Source organism: Monodelphis domestica, chromosome 6 (assembly GCF_027887165.1).
Source record: "Monodelphis domestica isolate mMonDom1 chromosome 6, mMonDom1.pri, whole genome shotgun sequence".
Lineage (NCBI taxonomy): Eukaryota > Metazoa > Chordata > Mammalia > Didelphimorphia > Didelphidae > Monodelphis > Monodelphis domestica.
Window position 1 is genome coordinate 87,653,427 of NC_077232.1, and position 19,671 is coordinate 87,673,097.

The 19,671-nt window shown below is 36.4% G+C and overlaps 1 protein-coding gene and 1 long non-coding RNA gene across 6 annotated transcripts in view; one reads left to right on the top strand and one right to left on the bottom strand.

Moving 5' to 3' along the window:
* Window positions 1–19,671, top strand: part of LOC103100173 (uncharacterized) — a 66,626-nt gene that overhangs the window by 27,352 nt on the left and 19,603 nt on the right. Inside the window, exons 2-3 of the long non-coding RNA XR_001623062.2 lie at window positions 1,429–1,637; window positions 18,533–18,603. This is a non-coding gene — a long non-coding RNA (uncharacterized LOC103100173). The remainder of the gene's footprint in view (window positions 1–1,428; window positions 1,638–18,532; window positions 18,604–19,671) is intronic.
* TBC1D14 (TBC1 domain family member 14) overlaps window positions 1–19,671 on the bottom strand; it is a 147,839-nt gene that overhangs the window by 7,906 nt on the left and 120,262 nt on the right. For all 5 annotated transcript variants that reach the window (XM_007496769.3, XM_001372210.4, XM_007496770.3 and 2 more), the window contains 2 exons: window positions 17,023–17,132; window positions 1,388–1,646 (listed from right to left, as the gene is read on the bottom strand). In XM_007496769.3, the coding sequence (XP_007496831.1) occupies window positions 1,388–1,646; window positions 17,023–17,132 (369 nt within the window). The remainder of the gene's footprint in view (window positions 1–1,387; window positions 1,647–17,022; window positions 17,133–19,671) is intronic.

Consider the following 19,671-nt stretch of genomic DNA (forward strand, 5'->3'; position numbering starts at 1 on the left):
ACTGCTCTTATTATTTTTATTATTATTATTATTATTATTTTCTTTTTCAAAAATCTCTTTCCTTTTCAGTTTGTATCCAATCCACATTTTCCTTTGAAGCTTTGCTTCTAGGTGTTTTCAAGTTGTTTTTGTACTCAAGTTGTTTTGAGCTTCTGTGTCATTTTGGGAGCTCATCTTTCCCCCTCTCTTTTTTTTGAATCCTTATTCTTCTAGTCTACTTCTTGACTTTGTATTATATATTAGTATTAGGCTTTGCTCACTTCTAGGGCAGAGTTGTAGGAGGTAGAAAGATGTCTATTCTGAGGTATACAAGTATAGATTATCCACACCATTATAATTTCAGAGTAAAAAATATCAAGAATTTAAGATTCATTCAATAAGTTAACAATATATATTTATAGGTGCCTTTGATATGTCCTACCCAGTAAGAAAAGGCTAGGTTTTAAATAATTTCCTGACACGTAAAATATTTTGTACTTTGAAAAATACTTTTATAAATATTATCTTTTATCATTAACTACATTTTTCAAGAAATGTGAGGCAGAGATGTTTTTCCTTTTAGAGATGGGAAAGTAATTCACAGGTTTGAAATACTAAACTGGTACATTTTACCTTGTAGACTTTCTTTAAAAGGAAAATATTCAACACAACAATAGGATCATAATGTCAAAATTATTGTTGAATGAAAAATGGATATAGAGCCCCATCACCAAGCTTGTCCAGGTTCAATCCTGCCACTTTCTAGCTGTGTGGCCTTGGAAAAGCCAATTTATATTTCTGGGCCAGACATACACCTATTTCCTTCATATATAAAATGGGGATAATACAGAAACTATGTATTTTGAAGGGATGTGGTGAGAAGGGAATAAGATAGTACAGAAATGAAAGTCCACGGAAGTCAGATGGCTTGTTAAAGAATACAGAACAAAGTCACAAAAGAGTAGAGCCAAAGTTTTCTAAATTCTTGTGGAATGACTATTTGCTTATATGCTTTACTCTTTTCTCTTCTAGGATTTCAATGAAATAGATAAAACTTGCTTATTAATTGAATTATATTGCTCTGTCATATAGCATCGTATAGTACAAAGAGTACTAGATTTAAAGTCCAGAGGTCTAAGTTTATCTCCCAGTTCTGACACTTGTTGCCTACCATAGTGTCTGGCATACAGTAGGTGCTTTAATAAATGTACTATCATGACAAAAATCACTTCCCTTCAGTTTACTCATCTACAAAATGGTAATAATACTTAAGTCTACCTATTTCATAAAGTAGTTATAAGGAGAGATGTAATATTTAAGATGCAATAAAATTTTGAGTTATTTTGGTATTTTTGCCTAATAAAGTCACATATTTAGGGAGAAATGTTAAAAAATAAGAATTATTTACCTGAGCCCACTTTTTGTTTCTACTTTGCATCTGAATTGCAGCAATAGATGAAAAGAACTCTTCGGAAGGCAAATCTTCTGGTAACTTAGTGAGGAACTGCGCTATGTGAATAAAATCCATTTTGGTCAAAATATCTTCAAACAGTTTGAGTATTCCCAGAGCAGTACGAAACAGAAACTCTTCACCATCACGACAGAACACGTCCCATATTCGACATGCCAGATCAAGTGGCAAAGATTTACTATATAAGGTAAAAATCCTGGAAATGAGAGGGCATGTTTTTTAGGTCTGGGAGCAGGCAAAGAGAAAACTCTTAACATAATCACAGTTTGAACCTTTTTAAAATACATGTACCTAAAACAGTTCTTTTTGGTAAGAGTTGTCTAGGATCCACATTAATTTTAAAGAGGAATCAAGCATGTTTCAAGTTGTAAAACTATGAAAAAAAATTGCAGAACTATGCTTTGCCCTAAAACAAAAAATCCCATGATGCTAATGAAAAAAAGTAAACAATACCTCATAAATTTTCAAATTTTGCACACAAATGTATATACTTACATAAGCACTTTGCTTTTCAAATATATTTCAAATATTATAGGCATTATTATCACATTGAATAGTATTGGAATTACTGAAGAAATTCAAGTTATTTAAATATATTGCTACATACTGCAGCTTAACTCCACATATATAACATTCAAAGAAAGGGCAATGCTGTTTTCCCAGCAGGAGTTAGCAAAGAAGCAAAGTTAATTTTTTCCAAACAGTTGACCTGTGACCACTGGAAGCTAACCATTAAACATACAATAAAATATAGGCATATCTTACTTCAAGAATAACAAAAACACAACTGAAGCTACCAAAAATTAGGGGAAAGATTAATTGCTTTAAAAAGAATTTGCCAAGTTTTTTTTTATTAATAGTTAATTCTCCTAATGCATTTTTAAAAACACATTAATTTCTTTTTCTGTAATCTATTTTATACAGAAAGTTATGAAAACAGAATTGTTTTCCCAATTTTACTAGGACTCATTGGTTGTTTCTCTTCTAAAGCTTTCATGAGTTTCTATCATTTCACATGCCATTCTGATGTAACTCTAAGGTTATTGAGGAGCTTATTGTATTATACTTATACTATATGAAAAGCCATTATACTTTCTAAGCAGAGCATTACAGTGAGTACAGAGTGACAAATTTGAGCCATAAAATTTCTCTACGTGGGTTTTAAAAGCCAAGCAAGCATAACAACGAACTTGATAGTACCATAAGAACATTAGGAAGAAGGCAGAGTTTGGGGTAAAAGATAATGAATGATGAAAATAATAACTTATTTATTCAAATAACAATTTATTGGATCAACACAACTAGGAGCATATGAAGGATTGTACCTCCTAGAGAAAATCTTTCTTTCATGGATTACTCTTCATTGCACATTTTCTATGATAGTGGCAAATAGATTTGGTAAGCATACCTTATCCTATTCTATATCTTCATTAATATTAATAACCATATGGTCTCCTAATAAAGTTATCTATAGTTTAATCTTTCAAGGAATCTAAGTGGTATTTTACCATATACACAGGAGACACCTTGCTAGAAGTGAGTCTTTAGAATTGAATTTTGCTAAATGGAAAATGAAGTGATGCCCTTTGATTGGGGAATGGCTAAACAAATTGTGATATCTGTTGGTGATGGAATACTACTGAGCTAAAAGGAATAATGAACAGGAGGAATTCCATGTGAATTGGAAAGACCTCCAGGAATTGTTGCAGAGCTAAAGGAGCAGAACAAGGAAAACATCATACACAGAGACTGATATACTGTGGCACAATCAAATGTAACAGACTTTTTTTTCTTTTTTCTTTAATTAATTTAGAATATTTTTCTATGGTTACATGATTCATGTTCTTTCCCTCCCCTCCTTCCACAGCAAATACACAATTCAACTGGGTTTTACAAATATCACTGGTCAAGATCTATTTCCATATTATTAACATTTGCAATTGAGTGATCATTTAGAGTCACATCCACAATCATATCCCCATTGAACCATATGATCAAGGAAATGTCTTTCTGTGTTTCTATTCCCACAGTTCTTTCTCTGGATGTAGATAGCATTCTTTCTCATAAGCCCCATAGAATTGTCTTTTATCACTGCATTGCTGTTAGTAGAGAAGTCCATTACATTTGGTTGTACCACAGTATATCAGTCTCTGTGTACAACATTCTCCTGGTCCTGCTCTTCATTCCAGTTCACATGGAATTCCTCCCCTTCATTATTCCTTTTAGCACAATAGTATCCCTTCACCAACAGATACCATAATTTGTTCATCCATTCCCCAATCGATGGACACATCCTCATTTTCTAATTTTTTGTCACCACAAAGAGCACGGCTATGAATATTTTTGTACATGTATTTTTCCTTATTATCTCTTTGGAGTACAAACCCAGTAGTGGTATGGCTGGATCAAAGGCAGGCAGGCATAATTCCAAATTGCCATCCAGAATGGATGGATCAATTCACAACTCTACTGGCAATGCATTAGTGTCCCAATTTTGCCACATTCCCTCCAACATTTGTTACTTTCCTTTGTTGTCATATTAGTCAATCTGCTAGGTGTGAGGTGGTACCTCAGAGTTGTTTTGATTTACATTTCTCTAAGAGATTTAGAACACTTTTTCATGTGCTTATTGATAGTTTTGATTTCTTTATCTGAAAACTGCCTATTCATGTCCCTTGCCCATTTATCAATTGGGGAATGGCTTGACTTTTTGTACAATTGATTTAGTTCCTTATAAATCTAAGACATTAGACCTTTGTCAGAGGTTTTTGTTATAAAGATTTTCCCCCAATTTGTTGCTTCCCTTCTAATTTTGGTTGTACTGATTTTGTTTGTATAAAACCTTTTTAATTTAATGTAATCAAAATTATTTATTTTACATTTTGTAATATTCTCTATTTCTTGCTGGGTCTTAAAATTCTTTCCTTTCCCATAGATCTGACAGGTATACTATTCTATGTTCACCTAATTTACTTATAGTTTCCTTCTTTATATTTAAGTCGTTTACCCATTCTGAATTTATCTTGGTATAGGGTGTGAGATGTTGATCTAGACCTAATCTCTCCCATACTGTTTTCCAATTTTCCCAGCAGTTTTTGACAAACAATGGAACCCCAAAGCCAGGAGCTTGAGGTTTATTGTATACTATTTTGCTGAGGGCATTTACCCCATCTATTCCATTGATTCTCCCTTCTGTCTTTTAGCCAGGATCATATTGTTTTGATGATCAAATAGACTTTTCTATTAGCAGCAATGCAATGATCCAGGACAATCCAGAGGAACTTATGAGAAAGAATGCTATCCACATCCAGAGAAAGAACTGTGGGAGCAGAAACACAGAAGAAAAAAACATTTGCTTGATCACATGGTTCGATAGGGATAGGATTGGGCATGTTGAAAAAATGATCTATTGCAAATATTAATAATATGGAAATAGCGCTTGATCAATGATACATGTAAAATCCAGTGGAATTGCTCACTGGCTACAGGAAGGGGAGGGAAAGAACATTAATCATGTAACCATGGAAAAATATTCTAAATTAATTAAATAAATAATTTTTTAAAAATTGAATTTTGCTATACCCAAATCAAATGCTTTTTCCCCCCAAGCACAAATAGTAAACCCAGTGGAATTTTGTCCTCTTCTACACATTTCAGGTAACTGTTTGCCTGGGAAGATCAAACAACTATAAAATCATTTTTGAAAAATAAAAGTGGCCTTTTTCTTCTTTAGTTCTTCATGAAAGATATCCTTCACCTGTGTAGTTTCTGATGTTTTGTAGAGATGAGAAAGTAGAAACATTACATTATCAAGAGTTTTTTAAGGACATAAGTTACTTATGAGATTATTGTTTTTGTCTTTAGCACAGTGACTTGCTAATAAATGCCTGTTAATAAATTGAATTCATAACATTCAATATTTTTCCTAAGTATGTGATATCCTTCCCTCTTTCAGCTATCTTGGGATAACTCCTAAAGACTTCTAAATTCTCCCTGCCCCCAACTCTATTCCCACACAGACCCCTTCTACTGACATTGGACCTGGTCCAGGTGTTCTTTCCTTTTCTGTTTTTTTCAGGGATATTTCTAGTTCATGCAGGAAGATTTTCAAGACAATATGGGAATTCCAAAGCTGTAGCATCTATTTTTATTGATGAAGCTTATGTCAAGAGATCTTTTCCAATTTTTCTCTTTACAAATATTATCTCATATATGGGTCTGAAAATGACCTGGCTTAAGTAAGTTTTGTGCCAGGTTTTCTGTAAACCTGATCTTCTCTCCACTCTCACTTGTTTTTCAACACCACAGAGCCAATGGTCATTTATCCCCAACTCTGGAAAATGTTACAAACAAGCCTCCATTCTAAGCTGTCCATGCTCCCATCTCTCTGCTGGGGAAGTTCAAGTTGTTTAGGGCTATTTATAGATTCTTTGTCTTCTTTATTATGGAAACTAACTTACATTATCTACATTTCCTTAGAAAATGACAGTCTGATTTCAAGTTATTCCTCTTCTATTTTTCAGCTTCAATAGCTCGACTCCTGTATCAGAATTCAGACCTCCCAACCTGAAAATATAGTCCATTTTCATTTTAGGTGGTAATTTTCTTCTACACTTGTCATACTCACTTACTCAAAGAAAATGTTAAGAAAAGTTTTTGAAAGCATTCATGCTACAATGGCATTCTACTTTTGTGTAATATTTCTGTCTTTGGACTGGTTTCATTATCCTAAGCCATATTTTCTTGCCATCTTCCCTCCTAAGTCTGCCTCTGCACTGAGGTCCCTGAGCATACATTGACTTAATTTGGAAAGTCTTATAAAGCTCTTTCTAAAACTTCACTGTAGGGGGACAGCTGGGTAGCTCAATGGATTGAGAGCCAGGCCTAGAAATGGGAGGTCCTAGGTTCAAATCTGGCCTCAGACACTTCCCAGCTGTGTGACCCAGGGCAAGTCACTTAACCCCCATCGCCTAGCCCTTACCACTCTTCTGCCTTGGAACCAATACACAGAATTGATTCCAAGATGGAAGGTTAGGGTTTTAAAAACAAACAAACAAAAAAATAAATAAAACTTCATTGTTCTACAGCTTCTTCAGTGGAAGTTGGCATCTAAGTCAAGTGAATAAATATATGTTAAATGCCTACCCATTACTATGTGCTAGGGTCTCTCATTAGCACTAGAGAAATAATGACAAAAGCCAGTTCCTGCTCTCAGGAAGCTCGCACTTTAATGGGGAAGAAAATATGTTAATAATTGGGTACAAATAAGCTATATACAGGGCAAATTGAAGATAATCGACAGAGTAAAGGCAGCACTAGAACTCACAAAGGAAATTCAGCTAGGTCTTGAAGGAAGACAGAGAAGTCAAAGGGCAGAATAGAGAGAATTCTAGGCACAGGAAAAAGCCAATGAAAATGTTGAGTCTTCAGGCTGGTAGTACTATATAAAGGTGAGGCTGGGAGAGCTCCTGGCCAATAGGGTTCCTATCTTAAAATGGGTTCCCTCTTCCTCATCCCCATCATCCTATGCATTGCCAAATTCCATCTTTGCTATCTCTCCAACACCCCTCTGTCCCCAGTTGCATCAACTACTATTCTGATTCAGGGTTTCATTAAGTACTTACTATGTGACAATCATACTAAACATTAGGAAAACAATGAGAGACAAAAAGCCAGCCTTAGCCTCAAAAATTCACAAACTATACAACCAACCATGTATATAAAAGATATATACAACCTAAGTTGGAGATAATCACAGAGGGAAAATACTAACATTTAATTTCACCAGGAAAGACTTTAGGCAAAAGAAAAGACTTTAACAGGGACTCTAAGGAAGTCAGGAAGCAGAGGTAGAGGAGGAGGGAGGCAGGGGAGTGGGATAGTCAGTGAAAATGTCCATAGTTGGGGTGATGGAGTATCTCATATAATGAACAACAAAGAGGCCATTGCCACTGAATTGTAGAGTACATGAAGGAAAGTAAGGCACAATAAAACTAGATTAGTTTTCCATGGAACAGAAGGTTTCAGCTTCAATTCAGCTGGAAAGATATCACAGTCTTTAGGATACAGTGGCAAAGCAGATGGTAATGCTTCTTCTTTAACATCATTTCTACTGATAAAAATCTTATCTGTTTCTACTATTGGATCATTTTACAATGTCAAGGGCTTAAGTGTTAGGAACTTTATTTTCTGGGTCTTTAGAAGCTGTGGATGTAGCCCCTGAAAGGGCAATGGCCAGGCTGCAACTCCACAAGGGAGTTTCTTCCCAGGATGACAGTTCTGGAGAGTGAAATGGACACATTGATATCTCAAAGGCTCCTGCATTAGGGTCCTGGACTGAGGGGAGATGGTGGTCAAGGTGGTGGTCAGACTTGCCTGGCACATGGTACCTCCTGTCTTTCTTTCAATGTCAGCTAGCTTGGCCTGTGTATGGCCCTCCTCCACAAGAATTGCTTCCCCAGATGATAGCACTGAGGGCTGGGCAGGAAGAGTGGACTGGGGGGGGGGGAGGGGTTCCCTCCTATGATCCTCTGCCTGCTTGTGGCAGTTTCAGCAGCTGTTGTGGGTAGCAGTGAGTAGATGGGACTCAATAACCTCTATAATCCTACTCAGATCTAAATCTCTCATCCTATGATTGTCTTGCCTGCAAATAATGAGACACTGGATGCCATGGCACTATCAGCTAGTTAAAGAGCACTAGTGGAAATACAGACTGTATAGATTGCAATATTAAGTTGGATAGCCAGTTTGCTTAGTCCATTCATATGTTCAACTTTCACAAATACTGTAGATGGACAACAAATTAAACCCAGAACTGAACAGGAGGAAATTGCTTACTACTACAATATGCTCCTTTAGAAGTATAGAGATTTCCCAAAGGTAATATTATTCTATAGTACTATCATGGATCTGCTTACTTGGATCAGGATGGTCATTTCTACATGTCTAATAATGAGAAACAAACTTGTTTCTCTGGTTCAAGTCTATCTTCCTTCAAATCATTCCTCTAGTTGCTATGGGGATTTTTCTAAATCATAGGTGTGATCATATCACACACTCCTGTCCAGGAGTTCCAGTGGCTTCCTATTTCCTCCAGGATCAAATATACATTCCCCTCTTTGATATTTAAAGTTTTTACTACTTTTCCAGTCTACTCACTCTTTACTTCCTCTCATACTCTCTTAAGATCCAACTAATCTGGTCCAATTGCAGCTCCCGGAACAAGGAACTCTCTCCCATCTTCCTGACTTTGTCCTGATTATCCTACATACCCAGAATGCTTTCTCTCTGTATGTGCTCTTGGTTCCCTGGCTTTCTTTAAGATCTAGCTCAAAGTCTTCTTTATGAAGGAGGCCTTTCCCAATCCCATCAGCTACTAGAGTCTCACCTTTCAGATTACCTTCCACATACTATGTCTTGTATTGCTTTGGTTATTTATACAGCATCTTTTCCATCAGAATGAATGTTCTTTCAGGGCAGGGACTAAAAAAAAAAGGGTAATACAAGGGTGCCTAAAATTTGACAAAACCTACAGATTTTTTTTTCCAATGAAAAGTTTATTAGGGATCCTACTAAAAAGCAATTTAAAACTCACGATTTATATCACGAAACAGTGATTTCTAAGCCTCATATCAGAACTCCTTGACACTAAGAGGGGCATTGAACAAATGCTCCCTTTCTCATTTATTCATCTAGTATCATGCCAATTTTCTTGATTTGTTTTAAGGTAGAACTTGGCAAGAGTGGCAGAATATATATGTACAGGCTTGGTATATCAACAGAGTACATTAAACCCTAGAAGTTTTCTTCAAAAAAGTAAATATTAGTAATAGTAGCATGAGGATACCAAAAATATTGGTCCACAAATCCCTTAATTGATTCAAGATATTTTCCCCTCCTAAGAACCACTCATTTCTCCTTATAATTTCTTCATTAGATTATTCCTGAAAATATTTTGATAAGTTAAATGACCTTATTTAATACCTCCCACAAAAGACGTATTCTCTGTTGTCTGAACATCAGTGTAGGAGGGTTACAGAAGACAGTTACGGAATGTTCCATTCCCCCACATCAAGAAAGAGAATGTCAAGTGATGAAACAAAACAAGATTCCCTGTCAGGAAGGCAGTGTCAGTAACTTCATTTTGGTCTGGTTCTTGTTCGCTGTCAATAGTATACAACTCCAGTGGCTAAATGATCTCTCTCCAATGATGGTGCTCACAGTACAGCCAAACCTTCCCATCCTCCATAACTAAATTTTCACATCCTCTCTTGCATTGGCTACATGGGGTCTATACAACTTTCTGGAAGGTTTTCCTCAGTTTCTCTTGATATCACGAGGAAACCAGTGAAATTTGGGGGTTTTATTTGTTTTTGTTTGTAACCTATCAAGCATTTCTCTAGGACCAGTTTGCAGAGCGGTGCTATCCTGCACTAATATGATTTCTCATTGAGGAATTTCTTATAGCAAATAAGTAACTGGTATAGTCACTATCCTTTATCCTTATCTGTAATTATCATAAAACACTAAGCATCATTCATAACTTAAAACTACATAAAGTTAATTTTTCAATGTGTAATATAGAGTGGGATTGTATATAAAACTAAAAATTTCTGTTTTTCATAGAAAGTAATCGTTATATCTATCAGACCCTAGAACAAGGTCTCAGATTCACCCCACTGTCTGGTATGAAGCCTGCAAGTGAGTAACAAAAGCAGGGGATATCAGACCAGAAGACTGAACCCAAGTTCTGTCCCTCTAGACTTACAAAGCCTTCAAAGTAGGTAGTTTATATTAACTCCAACCAGGGGCAGGCCTATAGTTGTGTTGTTCAGATTCAAATCCAAGTCAGAAGCTTACAAAGCCAAAACCAGAAGTCATCCTACAGGCTTCTTTGGACTCAATGAAAGTTGGTAGGTCTCTGGCCTGAGCCACCCAAGATGCCTGAAGAACACTAAATACCTAAAGAAAACAGCAGCAGGACACCAGATAATACAAAACAGAACTAAACAAGGCTCACATATTCTCTTTAAAAGTATGCAGCTTATGATTTCAGACAATCCTGAAAGACTTATGATGGGGAATGCTATACACTTCCAGAGAAAGAACTGTTGGAGTCATCTTTCACATCAGTCGATATTTGATTTCATTTTGGGGTTTTGGTTATGTACGAGTGTGCTCTTACAACAACAACCAATATGGAAGTGTGTTTTGTATGACAATAAAAAATGAGGGAAAAAAGTATGCAGTTTTCAGCCATAAAATAAATTCACAATTTAGAAAATTTAATTGGAAGAATGGGCAGCCAAGAAAAAAAATTTGATTAGAAAAAGACATTTTGGTGACAGGAACATCTGAAACATTAACCCAGAAGAACACAATGATTCCTACAAAGGAAATACATAGCTTGGGCACAAGTTCAATTAGAGATCTTGAACAAATAAGGTTACTTAAAAGAAATGAGAACAGTAGAGGAAAAAATAGAAATGAGAGCTATGGAAGAAAAATTCAAGGAAATTCAAGAAAAAAACCAGAATTATGTTTGCATGTCCTGTTTACCTGACTCATTTTCTATTCTTTTTCAAAAATAATCAGCTATTACACCTATAAGCTGAATATTTTGGGAATGAGTTCATCTGGGTCTGGTAAACTGAACTCACTGAAAGCAATTAGGTCTTTAAATTTTCATTTAGATTTCATTAGCCATTTTTGTCCTATCTTCTGGATTTTGAAGGCCATTCTTTGCAAAGAAGAGATAGGGATCAGGCCTATGATGTCATATATAGGGAACTATGGTATGCAGAATCATTAAAAATATTAAGAAATTTAGACTCAAGTCTAAAGTCCTTTCTAGGCTTTTCCATTTCAAAATTATGTAAAAGTTCAAAAACAAAAGCTAAGTCTCTAGGGAAAATGGACTGTGAATGGTAAACAAATTTAAAATAATTTACTTAAGTAGTTAAAAATTTGCCTTCCCTCAGTCCCAGACAAGATTAGCATTACAACCATCTTAAAGGCACAGTCAAAGAAAATAACTAAATAGTTTTAAAATAAGATTAATGACAATTATTCTGTTAGAGCAGATGGTTAACCCAAATATATTTATCATATTGCCTCCTTTTCCTCATTCAAGATTCCTATAAGTATTACTACAAATTGTCCTATGTTAAGGAGATATCTGAAGGCATGAGGGGACTATGAGAGTTTAGACATTTTTCTCCAAACAGAACAATGGTTGAATTTAGAATAATGTTAAATTAATAAAAAATTGTTCCTGGAAGAATTGGGCTTAAAATGTAGAGTACGGTGTTAATATATATATTTTTTTAATTTGGCAAAGGTGAGGAATTTCCTTTACCAATGCCCACAAACACTTTTTATGCAACTAATATTCCTAGAAAGTTGCCTTGAGCTCTGAGCATTTACCTGACTTGCCAAGGAACACAAGGTCAGTATGTGTCAAAGGTGAGACAATCACCAGCCATCTTGGCCTCCAGATTAGTGGTCTATGCTGTCTACCTCAAGCTTGGCAAAGTAAGCAGACACAAATGGGAATTGTGTAGTTCTACCTTCCACAAGTTATTGTAACCCAATTCTGTTGAGCAATTTTATCAATGACCTGGATGAAAGCATAAGTGGCCAGTTAATCAAATATGTGGGTGACATGAAGGTAAAAAGGTGGCACAATCCATAACATGGCAGAACTCAGATCCAAAAAGAACCTGACAGCCTATGATGATATGTTGACTAGAGTAAGATTAAATGCAGAGGGAAAACTGTCAAATCCTAAAACTTGGGTTGAAGGAAAAAAAATAAACTGCACAAGTTTAGGCTAAAAGGAAAATAACAACAACAATAAAGCTAACATTTGTATAATTCTTCCTATGTTGCAGGCACACCACTGTGCAGAGTCACTTTATAGCTATTATCTCATTTGATCCTCACAGCAACCTGGGAGGTAGGTACTGTGATTACCCCCATTTGATAAATGGGGCAGCTGAGACAAATGGGAGTTAAGTGACTTAACCAGGAATGTGGCTAAACAAAGATACCCAGAACATAGCAGGAGTTCATCCTCCTATACAATGCCCTGTCAGACCATCTCTTGAGCACTATGTTCAATGAAGGGAATTCCACTGAAATAAGAGTACCAACAGTCTGTCTCTTCTTGCTTTAGGGACCCAAGCTGATATTTTGTTATGTTCAATTCTTCATGACCCCATCTAGGGTCCTCTTGGCAAAGATACTGAAATGGCTTGCCATTTCGTTCTCTGGCTCATTGTACATATGAGGAAACTGAGGCAAACAACTTGCCCAGGATCATACAGCTAAGGTCAAATTTGAACTTAGGAAGACGTGTTTTCCTGATGATAGGCCTGGCAGTCTATCCACTGTACCACCTAGTTGCTGCCCATGCTGATAAACAGATTGAAATCCATGCTGTTATCAAATAATCAACAAGCAACTTATTTAGCATCTGCATTGTACAAGGCACTCTGCTGATATATGCCCGGCAAAAGGGATGATATAAAGACAGAAATGAATCCTTCCCCACCTTCAAGAAGACTACAATCTAACAGAAAAGGCAGCTTGTATATAATAGGGACATACATAATATATGCTATGAATAAAAGGTAGCCTTAGAAGGGAAGCCCAGGAGATAGGGAGATCAGCACAAGAAGAGGGTGACAGTTGAGTTGATTCCTGAAGGAATCCAGGGATTCCAAGAAGCCAAAGTGAGAAGAGAGTTTAATGTGGGCAAGAGAGGCATCTAAAGCAAAAGCACTGAGATGCAAGAAGTAGAGTTTGTGGAATAGCAAGTGGCCAGTGTGACTGGACCTTGGAGTATATAGAGCGAGATCAGAAGCAATTGGAGCATAAGATGAGCAAGGAGCTGGGTGGCTTCAAATGGCCAACGAAAAACTTCCTATTTAATCCTAGAGGTAATGGGCAGCCACCAAAGAATCCTGACCAGGGGAGATTTGATCAAACCTTCACTATCATCATTATTTTCTACTATGGGTTCAATGTTTATTTCTATCCTTAACCTCCTTCCTATCTTCTACTTTTGACTCTCCAATTGCCTAGTGGGCATCTAAAAAACTACTAATTCAAAACTGAACTCATCATCTCCTCCTCCCCAAACTCTTCTGTCTTCCTAACTTTACTGTTATTGTCCATGGCACTACTATTCTCCCAACCCTCTAGAGTCACAACTAAGTGTCATTCTCAGTTCCTCACTCTTATCCCTGCCAAGTCCAGTTTGCCTCATTCTACCATGTCACCTCCCTACCCTAATTTAGGAAAGTTCAGGATCCCACATAAAATCCTCTTTGTCTTTTAGAGCCCTCCATGTCCTATTCTTCTGGTTTTCTTATACCTTCTTATCCTCCAGAGATTCTACCACCGACTGAAACTGTCTTCCCAGCTGTTCCTCACAAATGACATCTCCTAATGCCACTTTCATTGGCTGTCCTCTCTGTCCAGAATTCTCTCCCTTCTTTCCTCTGCCTCCTGGCTTTGCTGGCTTCTTTCAAGGCTCATCTGAAATCTAATCCTTTCCAGGTCCTCCTTATTTTAAAGTGCCTTCCCTCTCTAGTCTATATTCTGTTTGTATAACATTGTTTGCATATTATCTCCTCCCATTAGATGTTGAGCTCCTGGAGGGAGCTTTGCTTTTGTTTCTCCAGGGCTTAGTCTAGTACTGTACACAAAGGAAGCCCATTTAACAAAGGCTCCCAGACTTTTTAAATCTTGCTTTAGAAAAATTCCACAGGCAGCTATTTGGAAGATAGCAGGGAGAAGCCTGAGTTGTAGAAAGAGACCAAAGAGGGGCTACTGCAAAGATTCAAGGTGAGAGATAGACCTGAATAAAGATGCTAATTCTGCAAATAGAGGTGATAAACTATTAGAGATGTTATGGAGATGAAAATAACAATGTGGAGTGAGAGGTAGAACAGTTCCTAGTTACTAGAAGAATGGTTTCACCCAAACAGAAAAAAGAAAAATGAGGTTTGAGGGAAAAGAGATGAAAATTAATCTGGACATAAGATGTAACACAACTGGGCCTGATCATGCTATGCAACTCTCTCTGTCCTACTCACAAGGCTGCCCACAATAATCCTTCAGTGACCTGGGAGAAAAGTCTAGGTAAACCAGTGGAGAAGGGAATTTTGCCTGCCTAGTTGCTGGTGCCTAGGCTATGGCTATAACTGCCCTGAGGCAATCATATTCATTGTACATAGAAAGAGGTTAGGAGCCTACAGAGCCACAATGGTGGTGAAGGGTATAAGGAATATGTAGCATAAACCATGATGTAGAAAAGCTTAGCAACTGGTTAAAATGAAGAGGATGAGATGCAACCCAGTTGCCTACTCTCTTGTTGGCAGATTATGCATCCTGTGGGGCCATCCTGGATACCTTTATTTTGGAGACTAATCAAGATCAGCACCTTCCAATGGTCTGAGACCACATTTAATTGTGCTACTGTGGCTACTTCCAAGCTCAGTGATTGGTAATATTTTCTGACACAAAGTCAGAAGTTTGGTTCACCTTACACATGCTTCTTGGAACTTTATAAACCTATGAACACCAGATGGTAGCAACAAATTCATCCAGGCAAAGTGGCAGAGAAGTGACCTTAAGAGGAGAACTAAGTCTGTCTTATCAATAAGGTTAACCTATGATACATCTAAGAAGCAGCTTTTCACCCTGCATGAATAAAGTCTTTCATTCATTCAAGAAAGTGTGCTTTTAAAAACCTCTGATATTATGGCTTGAAACAAGCAGAAGTATATAAATTTACAATTACAATGATCATTGATTTTCTTCTGTAAAAGGAAAGAGTCCCAGATGTGAAATAAGAGGACATAAGTTTAAAATCCAGGTCTGCTATATCCTCTCTGTTTAAAGTTTGCAGTACAATGCACAGAGTAGAGGGCCTAGAATCAGGAAGACCCAAGTTCAAATCCAAAGGTGGACACTTACTAGCCATATGACCCTGGGTAAGTCACTGAGCTTTTGTCTGTCTTAGTTTCCTCATCTGTAAAATGAGGGTAATATTAGTACCTACTTCCCAGGGTGGTTGTGAGGATCAAACAAGATATTTATAGTACTGAGCACAATGCTTGGCACATAGCAAATATGATAGCAATATTAGCTATTATTATTGCTTATCATCTGTGCACATTGGGATAAGCCCCTTTACCTCTCTGAGTCTTCTTCCATAAAATAGAGTTGAACAAGATTATCTTTATGGTCCCCCAGAACTAAAACCTAAACTATTATCAATTCACCACTACAGCATTTATTCGGCATCTGCTCTGTGGAAGGAACTGGGCTGAGTTCTAGAATACACAAACAAAACTTAAAAACAGTCCCTGTCCCCCAGGAGCTTCTGATCCATTGAATCCATGAAAAATGTTCACACTCGGTTTAGAAAAAATTATAGTAAAATTATACCATGTGCCCTCAGTAGCAATAGGGAGGTTTGAAAGGGGAAAAGATTTGAGGAGAAAAATATTAAGTTCTGTTTGGGATATGTTGAATTTAATTTCTATGACATTAGGCAGCTGGAGTTGTGAGACTGGAGGTTAGATTCATCAGAATAGTGATTGAATTCATGAGAGTTGATGAGATCACCTAGTGAAATAGTAAAGAGTAAGAAAAGGACCCAGAACAAAGCACTGTGGGGCATTTAAAGAGTTAAAAAGCACAATATGGATGAAAATCCAGTAAAGAACACTGAGAAGGAGCTCTCGGGTAGGTAAGAGGAGAACCATGTGTATTTCCATAAGACCACAAACAAAACCATTTAATGAGAATATTGTATATATTAAGTATGTATGCTGATACAATTCAAAAACCAACCTTTTATAAGGAAAATAGGTGGAAGAGTGAATAAATCAATGGTCGTAGAGTCAAGAAAACCTGAGTTAAAAACCATCCTCACTCATTTACTGCGTAATCCTTGGCAGGTCATTTAACCTCTATCTGCCTCAATTTCTTTGTTTGTGAAATGAATATAATATTGGCACCTAGCTTCTGCAGTTGTTATGAGGACAAAATGAGATAATATTCCAAAAGTTTCTGCAAACCTTAAAATGCTATATAAAGTATTATTATTGAGGATCTTAAACATCATAGATATTAAAATAGGACATATCAAAAAAGTCATAAGGCACAACAGACTAAATGACAAATGTGAGTGGCACAGGCAATACATACTTCCTGAGTTCAGAAGGGGATTGAGACAGATAGAGAAACCTTTATAGAAAAAGAAATATTAATAGCTGGTTGAGGCAGGTAGGTAGCACAGTGGATAGAGCATAAGGCCTGGAGTCAGGAGGACCTGGGTTTAAATGTGACCTCAGATAATTCCTAGCTGAGAGATTTCAGGGTCATGTAGCCTCAATAGTCAAGCCCTTGCTGCTCTTCTCTTGGAACTGATAAGGCAGAGGGTAAGGGTTTATAAAAGAGCAGGAGGGGCTTGTCCTTGAAAACAGAATTTAGACAACCAGAAAAAGTGGTGAATTTGTATGGAAATGAACATAGTACAAATCTGCAAGTCTTACCAGTCGATTAGATATATGTCTGGAGTTAGGTTATGTTTCTTGAAATGCGCAAATAATTTTGGCAGATTTTCTTCAAAGAACACCTCAAATGCTGCAAAGTATGTCAACATCTGTGGAAACAATTTGAAAAACACTACTAAACAAATTATTGATACAAATCAGCTTTGTTTAATGTACATTTACTTATGAAAAAATCACAGAAAAATCAATGCATAGGCTTTAGGACTTCTTTCAATCTATTCTTCTTTATAGGGTTATAACATGGATTCATAGGAAACAGTATGGAATAACAATAACAAAAAAACAAAAAAACCCAGAGACTATTTTATCTGAAAAGGCATTTCCTATGTCTTTCTTCAAAAAAGCTATTTGGCAAATCATTGTGGCTTCTAAAATTTTGGAATTTGTAGAAAATCCCTACAGATCACTTAACTGTGAAGGCTTACTTTATCATCTTCATCATCATCATCATCATCACCACCACATATTTCATAAGAATTAAGAGCAAACCTGCTTAAATTTATTTAGAACTTTAGTGTCTATGGGGGGAAAGGTTCAACAACCTCAGAAAGGAAGTAGGGCAAACCTTATCCTCATCTTACAGAGAAGGAAAAAAGTTCAGTTATGTGATCTGTCCAAGATTAAAAAGCTATCAAACAGAGGAGCCAAAATATATGTATACTTTCACTACAAAGTACTACTGTACTTTATTACACTAAGTCCTTTATTTTTATTGATAGGTTTGGTTTCTATGTCACTTTTATTTCCAAATATATAATCACTCTACTATATCCAGCAAGTTATACCTTGTAATAAGAATAATATAAAGTAGGGGAAAAAAGTAGATCAACAAAACCAAGTAATATGCCACACTAGCAGCCCCCTCACTTCAGTAAAGAGATATTGGTAGACACTACATGGCTTTTCAAAGGCTATGTAAAATTAAGAATCCCCATGGTCAACTTCTTAAAGGTGTTGTTATGAGAGAATTAAATTTATTTTGGTAAAAGTAGATCAGCCCTTTAAATTAATGACTTTTTTTAAACGATTTACATAATTTTGCATTCCCACAAAAAGGACTGTGGAAACTGATTAAATATAAAAATATTACTTTTATATATCTTTGGCAGAAAGCATGGATTATATAAAACAAAGTCAATCTACATTAAGTAATAATCTTTCACCTATTCTTAGAGAAATATTTAAAGTGATGTTTCAAGAAAAAATGTGCTCACACCTAATGTTAACTTGCATGAATATAATTTTTATACAATTTTTTTAGTAAAACTGAGAATATTAAGAAATAATAGTTCTCTAAAACGCTTTCCAAAATCCTTTGGAGGAAACCCCTTGAAAAAGTGCTAGTTTGAAGACAAAAAGGCTTTTCATAGGAAATTTATTAAGGAGAGTAGATAGTCTTGTGAGAAGAGTAACTCCAGTCTTGTTTCCATCATTGCCTTCCTACCCACTTAAAAGAACTGGTGCTAAAACCTACCTTTATCACCTACAGAGAAAGGATCAAGATAGGAACGGAAGAGAAGAGGTCCCTTTGCTTGCTGAGGAATAAGGGGAGAAACTCAGGTAACTTGGTTCCAACAACTATACTTGAAGATTAATGCAGATTATATTTTATCTTATCTTTTCCTTAATTTCAATACTTAATTTCAATAACTTCAAATTTTCCTTTGACAGAGTCATGTCAGAGAATATGGTAGACTTTGCCAGTTTGGACACCACTCTCTCCAAGCTAAAACTGGCTTGAATATGAATTAATGTTAAATTAAATTTTTTTTAAAATTAATTTATTTAGTCAATTTAGAACATTATTCCATGGTTACAAGAATCACATCATTTCACTCCCTCCCCTTCCCCTACCCTTCCTGCAGCGGATGCACAATTTCATTGGGTATTACATATGTTCTTGATCAGAACCTATTTCCATGCTGTTGGTGTTTGCATTAGGATGTTCATTTAGAGTCTACATCCTCAGCCATATCCCCTTGACCCATGTATTCAAGCAGTTGTTTTTCTTCTGTGTTTCTACTCCCATGGTTTTTCCTCTGAATGTGGATAATGTTTTTTCTCATAGATGCCTCCAAGTTGTTTAGGATCACTGCATTGCCACTAATGGAGAAGTCCATTACATTCGGTTATACCATAGTGTATACAATGTATGTACAATGTTTTCCTGGTTCTGCTCCTCTCACTCTGCATCAATTCCTGGAGGTCATTCCAGTTCCCATGGAATTCCTCCACTTTATTATTCCTTTGAGCACAATAGTATTCCATCACCAACAGATACCACAATTTATTCAGCCATTGCCCAATTGAAGGGCATCCCCTCATTTTCCAATTTTTGGCCACCACAAAGAGTGCAGCTATGAATATTTTTGTACATGTCTTTTTCCTTATTATCTCTTTGGGGTACAAACCCAGCAGTGCTATGGCAGGATCAAAGGGCAGACAGTCTTTTATCACCCTTTGGGCATAGTTCCAAATTTTCCTCCAGAATGGTTGGATCAATTCACAACTCCAACAGCAATGCATTAATGTCCCAATGTTGCCACATCCCCTCCAGCATTCATTACTTTCCTTTGTTTGATAGAATTCATTTGTGAATCCATCAGGACCTGGGGATTTTTTCTTAAG